An 8,725-nucleotide genomic window follows, 5' to 3' on the forward strand; every position below is an offset into this window, starting at 1 on the left:
CTGGTCTGAGGCTATGATGAATATCAGAAGAGAGAAGCTACTTCTTCAGCTTCAAGAAAAAGCCAGGATCGAGGCAAGGATGAAAGTCAGACAAGAGGAAAGGCTTGCGTTAGTTAAGATGGAAGAAGAAGAAGCAAGATCAAACTGTAAGTTCGAACAAGATCCCTTGTCTGCCGAAAAAGTCGAAAACGAACTGTTAATTCTCATTGGCGGTTCCCGTAAGGCAAGAGATCGATCTTTGCTTAAAAAGTTTGGGTTGGTTTTAAAAACTGATCATATTGATGATGATCGTCTTTATGATCTTGAGGAAGGTGAAATCTTTTAAGAGTAGTAGTAGTTTCCTCACAGTTGTTTGATTAGAAGATCGTGTAGAATTGTTTGATGGTTAATTGGTCTTTGATCCTCTATAAAGTTTTGAGTTTTATTGTCATGTCATTCTTTCTTGAAGGTTGTAATTGATTTACTAGATAACATCAACTTGATTTGACTGCTCAAGTCATTGCTTGTTTGCTTAAGCTTCTATGGATATTACACTGACACCAGTGGACATTGCCTTACATTCCATGGTTTTGTTTTGATTTGGTCCTTTCATCCTTTGGATCTCTTTGATTGATCTTTCTTCTTTCTGTTTCAATGTATTTTGTGAGGTCAAATGGCTTCTTGTATCCCACATATTTTCTCGTGATACTTAACCATCTGCATGTAAGCAGCCACTCAGTGTCTAAATATAGCAATTATGAGGAAAGGCTGAGTTCAACATTTTCTGTAAACATTGGTGTAAACCGACTCTGTTTCTTACTTAGAATCCACCTTGATCTTCCGTCTAACTTCTTATGCATGCTCTGTGTTCATCAAATGTGGCAGATCCGAGGGATCGACAAACACCTCTTCATTGACCATTCTGTTGCTGTACCTTTTACCAGTGCTCAGGTAACACATAATTTTCTTTCAAACTGGTTTGTTTTACTCCCTTCATGAATCATTTTGGTAAGAGAATCTTCAACATTACTGAAATTTGAAAGCATACAACTTGTATTGTTAATATCCCATTTCTGCATAATAATACCATACTCAAGGTTACACATTTACTCCAAATGTAGGTATTTAATATTAAGGCGAAGTACTGAACAAATGGCCTATTAGCTCAGTTGGTTAGAGCGTCGTGCTAATAACGCGAAGGTCACAGTTTCGAAACCTGTATAGGCCACTCTATTTTTGTTTCCTTTTTTTCACTCATTATTTGTTATTTAGGAGGATTAGTCAGGCTTTGAAGGAGCCAAGCTTCATTTTCTTCACAGTTACGCTTCATGTTTTCTTATAGCTGGTTGATCTTAGTCAAGTAGAAGATCCAAAGCTAGGCTCTCCATCGACCTACAAAGATCAGAGGTATCAACATAAAGAATGTAAGCGCTGATGATTTCTATACCATTGTGGTTTCAGGCCAAACGTTTGATTTGATCGCATCTTTCTATACCTCACGTCTCATCAACTTTAAAATGATTATTAAGAAGGCTTCTCTTGTTGTGTCTTATATGTCATCATCACTTGTTAGTTCTTTAAAACAAACCCGTTTGTTGAGGACACTTCGAGTCATGGAAAGATCATAACATAGGGTTTCCAAAAGATGACCAAGAACATACTGTAACTTAAATTCTGTCACCCCCCACCCCCAAGAAAAAAATGATTCGGTTCTTTGTTCCCACTCTTGGTCTTATAATCTGAAGAACAGTACACTTACCATGAGATAATAGCATATGATTTATAGTCTTTTATTTGATTGATTTCAAGAAAAAAAAACGAACAACCGTCGATTATTAGAAAAATAGAAAAAAGGAGTAATTAGTAACGGTTAGATTTTAATAGATTTGTAGAAAAAAGGAAACAACCAATATATTTATTAGAAGAAAGGAAAAAAAAAACTCTATATGGGTTGTTTCCTTTTTTCTAATACGTTTATGATCAGGGTCTTGAGAAATGAAAAATAAATAAATAACTAATTAACACTGAATATTAGAAGAAAGGAAAAAAGAAATACCTAGTTATTAGGGCAAATCTCCAAAATAGCACATTTCTAAGTTTATATCACGAAAATTTTAATTTTTTTATTTTTCAAAATTTGAAATCTTATCCCCAAAACCTCATTTCTCAACTCTAAACCCTAAACCCTAAACTCTAAACCCTAAACCCTAAACCCTAAATCCTAAACCCCACCCTTTAACTCTAAATCCTAAGTTTGTGACTTTTGATAAAACATTAAGTGCTATTTTTGTGACTTTTGATCTTGAGTGCTAGTTTGGGAACAAAAACTTGATTTAGTGCTATTTTTGTCTTTTCCTCTAGTTATTAACGGCTGGACTTTTGTCTAAACAAAAAAAAAACGAAATAGGGAAATTAAGTGATATTCATATAACCAAACAAAAACTCATAATTGATTATATAACCAAAATCACACCCTCTTACCTCTTCTCTCTTCCTATCTTTCTATCTCTACCTTCTTTCTGCAAAACTAATTTTACTTTTTTTTTTTTTGGTTATATCACAAATAAGCCCAAGGAAATATACCCATTGCAAAACAATAATCGAAATTTAAGAAAAAGGAAAAAGGAAAAAGGAAATAGAGCGGGTCCCGCTTAACAACATCACCTCTCCTTTATAAACACACTGGGTCTCTCCCTACAGAAATAGATTTTCTTCACAGACACTCTTCGCTCTCGCAAGACAAACAACAAATCTGCTGTGTCGATCACGTTCTTTCCCACTCTCTGTTTCAAATCCAAAAACTAGGGTTTTAGCAATGACGACAGCAACAAGTCTGGGTCGTGATCCGTTGTTCTTGTCCTCTTCCTCCTCCTCAAATTCTGATCGTGCGGCAGCGATAAAGATTAGGTTTGCAGATATAATTGTCAAGTCGAGTAGTAACAAGTCTGAGGCTATGATGACGATCAGAAGAGAGAAGGAACTTCTACAGAGAAGGCAGCTTGAAGAAAAAGCCATGATCGAGGCAAGGATGAAAGTCAGACAAGAGGAAAGGCTTGCGATAATGAAGATGGAAGAAGAAGAAGAAGCAAGATCAAACTGCAAGTTCGAACAAGATCCGTTGTCTGCCAAAAAAACCGAAAAAGAACTGGTAAAACTCATTGGCGGCTCCCGTAAGGCAAGAGATCGATCTTTACTTAAAAAGTTTGGGTTGGTTTTAAAAACTGATCATATTGATGATGATCTTCTTTATGATCTTGAGGAAGGTGAAATCTTTTAGAGTACTAGTAGTTTCCTCACAGTTGAATCATAGTAAAGTTTGCATATTAACAGTTTTAACCAGTGATGATGATGGATGATCTGCGTGATGATCCTGAGGAACGTGAAGCGTTTAGAGTAGTATCTTTTTTTTATTTCTCTGTGTATGATTTAGGAAACATGTCTACACTTTTTAAGTGGAAGATCGTGTAGAATTGTTTGATGATTAATTGGTCTTTGTGTTCTCTAAAAAGTCTTGAGTTTTACTTGTCTTGTCTTTTTTTTTTTGTCACTGCCTTCAAACTGATGATGATGATGATCTTCTTGAGGAATTGCTTGATAGCTAATTGCTCTTTGTTTCTTTATAAAAATAATCTGAGTTTTGGTTTCGATTACCACTGCTGATTGGGTTTCAATCTTTTCAATCCCCTGTTCTGAATACAGATCCAACAAGTTTTAATTCTCTTTTCGTCTTCTTGATTGCTTTCAAACTCTTTAAATCCATTCAAAGATCCTACTTCTTCAGCTGAGACGTTGCTTTGTCTGTGCTAAGTATTTCAGATTTTCTTTAGGCAAATTAGTCAAAGTCATCTCCCTAAATCTTTTTTGACCACTCAATTGATTCTCTTTCTGATTTAGGATGGAAGTGACCAAAGCTTCATTCTCTTCACAGAAAACAAACGCACAGAAACAAGGCTCTGTTTCCAACCACTGTAACAAGGCATTACGCTTAATGTTTTCTTATAGCTGATTATTCTTGTAAAAGTAGAGATCCAAGGCTAGGCTTTCCATCGACCTACAAACAGCAGAGGTATCAACATAATTGTATATACTTCTGTTTTGTGAGAGGATGAATTTCTTACAGTTTAAGAAGATTCATATGGTAACCTCTGGTAGTATGGTTGTTTCTTTCAGTGATAGTCGCAGGTTGTGGCCCATGGAATGGAAGCTTCATTGTGCAAAGGCTAGTCTTGTTTTCAAATAGCAGAATAACTAATTTCTCTCAGCGTAATCGACATCAGAGTACATTCCCTTGGATCCTGAGAAAAGGTCGCTTCCTTAAGGGTTGTATTGATGATACTTGTGTAATGATTATTGAAGCATCAATTGGCGGTGGCTGCCAAGGCGGAGGCTAGTTCCATAAGTTACATAATTGCTCAGAATATTGATGGTTTAACATTTTCTTATTTTCCGAGAAATTCTCTTGTAAATCACACTTTTGTTTTTAATGTCATGTGGTTTATTGTTTGATAAGAAGAGGTGATTGTAAAGACAACAATACAGTCATTGTGATGTACTATGATTGATACGACTAGTGTCAAGCCATCCGCATTGATGGAATTCTCCCCTGTTCGGAATCGCGGTAGGCGCTAGTCGAGCGATTAGTCTACACCTAGCGATTTACCAGAAAATCGGAGAGTAATCGGAGAATACGCGGGATCTAGTTTTTAATACAATTTAATATATATATTTATAGTTATGCATATATATATATTTATAGTTATGCAATAGATTTCAAAGACTGTGGTGTGGTCTGGTGGCAGTTCCCTTGATTTAATGCCAACAGGTCTTGAGTTCGAATTTCTTCAGGTTTATTTTTGTTTACCCTTCACTATAGGAAGGGTGTTTTCGTAATAAGCATTCATCTTCCTCATTCTTAGGGTTTCTGCAAATGTTTTGTGCGTCCGCCAAGATTTCTAATACATTATCTTCACTTTTATTTTGCGTTTCAACCCCGATTTACTCTTTGACCATACAGATTAGTCATATATAAAACGATCTGGAGCTTTAGAATGACCAAAACCGAAGTTTATAAACAAAAATGCCTAATTCTCCGATTTGGACCAAATCGACGCGTCTGAGAACCGCCCAGCGTTTAAACGCCGCAAATCCGGTCACGGCGGCCGCGTTTTAGAACATAAGAATTCTCAATGAGTTTCTTATAAACTAAAACAATACAAAAAGGAAATAAAAAAGCAAAGAACGGATGAAAGAGTCAAGAGAACATCTCTTTACGAAGAGACTTTGTCAAAAACTATGAGAAACATTTGCTACTTGTCTATTATTTATTCGCTTATCTTTTTTTAACATTAAACTCTTTTTTTTTAGAAACGCTACTGCGTTTCTACCGCTGTGGGTGCCCTTACAAAACTTTCCTTACCTTTAACCAAAATCTCAGTTTATGCCCAAATTCTAGATTTATGCTTTCGATACCTTTGTGGTTTCTGGGCCAAACTTTTTCAAGATTTGGTTGAATCTGTAACGCCGTAACCATCCACATTTCAAAGGTTCGAAATCATTGTTTACTGCTTTTATAATCACCACATGACATTTTTTCGTTTGTTGGCCTCATATGGTATCGCGAATCACTTACGATAGGTCACCCATAATTCCATTACTCTAGTTCAAGCACCCTTAACCCTGGAGTTCTTAACAGATGTGTGACGGAAAATGTAACTGCACTTTGGTGACATAGGTAACCAAATCAATTCTCTTAAGTCTTTCTATATACCATAAACCGGGATGTTACAATTCACCCCCTCTCAAAAACGCAATGCCTTCGTTACGCCCATGATCGTTATCCATGTCAGTATGAGCCCTCACTGATTCAACACTCTCCTAGGTCCGACTCTGATACCACTTGTAACACCCCAACCGTCCATGGCTAATGGGCCATCCATCCCCGTTCACTCAACCCGTGGGCCCTATCCCATCCGATGGACTGTGCATTAATTTTTCGAAGACTCGAAATCATTGTTTACTGACCTTTTAATCACCAGAGGACTTTTCCCCCATTCATTGACCTCACTCGCACGGTATCGCGAATCACTTCCCGATAGATCACCCATCATTCAACTACTCCAACTCAAGCACACTTAACCATGGAGTTCTAAACAGATGTGTGAAGGAAAAGGTAAGCACACTTTGGTGACATATGTAGTCAAATCAATTCTCTTAAGTTTTTCCATATACCACAAACCGGGATATTAGAATTTTTCCACGCTTCACGGGTCTCAGTAATTTCGAACTGATTATTTGGATACATATTGAAGGTTTCTTTTGTTGTGATGTCTTCACTTGTTAGTTCTGTTTTTATGAAAGATATCTTCACTTGTTAGAGTGTGAATGTTTAGTGCCATTCCTGCGGGACAGTGAATAAACCGCTCATTTGTCACCATTCAACCAAGTTTTAGTATTGTGTTTCGAATAAAAATAAAAAAATATAAATACAAACGCACACAGCTTTCCGGTGGACCGCAGCTGAAAACAACGAGAAGAAGAAAAGGTGCGGTTGGTTTTACTGTTTAGCTGTTTAGTTATTTTATTATTTTTTTGTTTTCGTGTAGAATTTTATATATTTATTTTTTTTGTCTTTTTCTATGTTCCATGTTTACCTTGTTTTATTATACCTACTATTTCTAAATAAGATATAATAAATACTAATTATATACTATTGACTTCTTCTGTTATTTACATACGATTACTCTTTACAAAATTTATTAAATATAATTTGATCACTAATAAAACAAAATAATTAATAAAAAATTGGTTATTTTTTTACCTATCTCACATTATAATATGTAATCTAACTTTAACAACAAGAGTCCGTATAATATACTAATTTCATTCTTTAAAGATATATTTTATTGTTTTTAAACATATTAAAAACACATTAAATCATTATCATAAATATAATATGTTCTATAATTTAAAATTATAAATAACTAGTGCAATTATAATTTTTTTAAATAAAATAAGATGTTGGCTATAATATTTCAGTAATTGCATATTAAATTTTATATTTCATATATATATATATAGTATTTTAAAAATAAAATATATATGCTTCTAAAATTATATTAGTATTATTAGATTTTTAGTTTGTAACATATATTTATATATATATATATATTATATGTATTCCGCAGTTACTGTTCATTATATATGTTACCATTCATATTTTTTTAAGCCGTTTATTTTAAGTGGACCGCATTTGTTCCGCAGTATGCGTTTTTCTTATACAAACCATAGTTGAACCGCACCGCAGTATCCAAACCGCTTATCCCGCAGCGCTCAATCCGTTGTTACCATTCGGAGCATTAGTTCTTTAAACCAAATCCGATTGTTGAGTACACTTGAGTCATGCGACCATAACATAGAGGAACTAGTTATCAACGGTTGGATTTTAGAAAAAGAAGCAAATAAGCAATACACTAACAAACTATCACGTCTTCAAAAAAAAAAAAGAAATTAATTCATCGTAAAACAATAAAATAGTAAAGTTAAAATTGGGATGGTCTCTTCTTTGGAGATTATACAACCGTAAATAATTACGTATTTCTTTTTTCACTTTTTTTAAAATATCATTGATTTATTTGTTTCCTTTTTTTTCTTTTTAAAATTAAATGATTTATTTTATGTTGTTTTCTTTTACTTTCAAGAACAAATGAATATATGACAAATAAAATAGGTGAAATTTAACACGATTTATTGAATTTGATAAATATGTATTATAACAGAATTTCATACTAATTGATAAAGTATATTTCCGAAAATTTTTTTGAAAGTATGTTTTTATGTTTTTGGATTTAGCTATTTAGCTATATATTAGTACTATGATAAGACCTGCACCTTGAGGATAGTGAATTTATATGAAAATTATTTAAGAAATATGGTATGAAAAAATAAAATTTATATTTTTGATCGAATTAATATTTTTGGCTTTTAAATAATTTTCAATTTTTTTTTGTTAATTACATAATTTGTTTACTGATGAGTTGATCTCATTTTTAAAAATATTTTAAGTCAAAAAATCACTTATCGCATAAAAACCTAACGTTTAGGCCGAAGAATCTGAGGCCTACTATTTGGTTATAATGAAACTATGTCAGCTCGGGTTTATATCATGACTTAGCCATTTAAAAGTTAATTATGGTTATGAGAAGTTTACGTTCACGTGCCAATCCTATCTATGTTCAATATTTTTGTTTTGACCTGAGATTTAGAAAATGTTTAAGATTTAAAATTATTAAAGAGATACATACTTAGGTTAAGATCCGTGTCTTGTGCATAAATATTTTATATTTATAACTTATTTTATGTTTTTTGCATATTATGAAATAATAAAAAATAATTATATATTAAATAACTAAGAAATCAGTTACTATTATGTAATATATTGGCGTGTGCATATAAATCAAACGGCCGCTCTTGTTTATTCGCAATTATTTTACGGTAAATAAATCAAAACAATCGATCTTGTCTATCTTATATGATATATAATTAAATTTAAATGATATTAACATAGATATAGAGTATACTTTTAATATGGATATTTATTAAATGAGGTTTCTACTCATATGATTTTATGATTATTTGCATATTTGTGTAACAAAATACTACACCAACGATTTTTTTTAATGTAGAATGTTTAGTGGTTTCAATAATTTATAATAATTTAAAAAAACAATGAAGATTTCAAAATTAAAAT

General features: G+C 33.1%; 1 protein-coding gene and 1 non-coding gene across 6 annotated transcripts; both read left to right on the forward strand.

Annotated features, from left to right (window-relative positions):
* Positions 1–4,497, forward strand: LOC106332599 (transcription factor GTE9-like). 5 transcript variants are annotated; one of them, XR_001268121.1, is made up of 5 exons: positions 1–146; positions 865–930; positions 1,101–1,403; positions 3,874–4,045; positions 4,150–4,497. XR_001268121.1 is itself a non-coding variant. In XM_013771079.1 (3 exons), exons 1-2 carry the CDS (start codon positions 2,795–2,797, stop codon positions 3,949–3,951), a joined length of 411 nt encoding a protein of 136 aa, XP_013626533.1. In that variant the 5' UTR covers positions 2,592–2,794; the 3' UTR covers positions 3,952–4,045; positions 4,150–4,497. The 5 variants fall into 5 exon arrangements, 2 of the variants coding, with proteins under 2 accessions (XP_013626533.1, XP_013626532.1); XR_001268120.1 differs by having other exon boundaries at positions 1–930; XR_001268122.1 differs by having other exon boundaries at positions 1–930; positions 1,322–1,403.
* Positions 1,134–1,207, forward strand: TRNAI-AAU. Its single transcript has one exon. It is a non-coding gene; the product is annotated as a tRNA-Ile (tRNA).
* Positions 4,498–8,725: the final 4,228 nt, after the last annotated feature.

This window comes from Brassica oleracea, chromosome C3 (assembly GCF_000695525.1).
Source record: "Brassica oleracea var. oleracea cultivar TO1000 chromosome C3, BOL, whole genome shotgun sequence".
NCBI classification, from domain to species: domain Eukaryota; kingdom Viridiplantae; phylum Streptophyta; class Magnoliopsida; order Brassicales; family Brassicaceae; genus Brassica; species Brassica oleracea.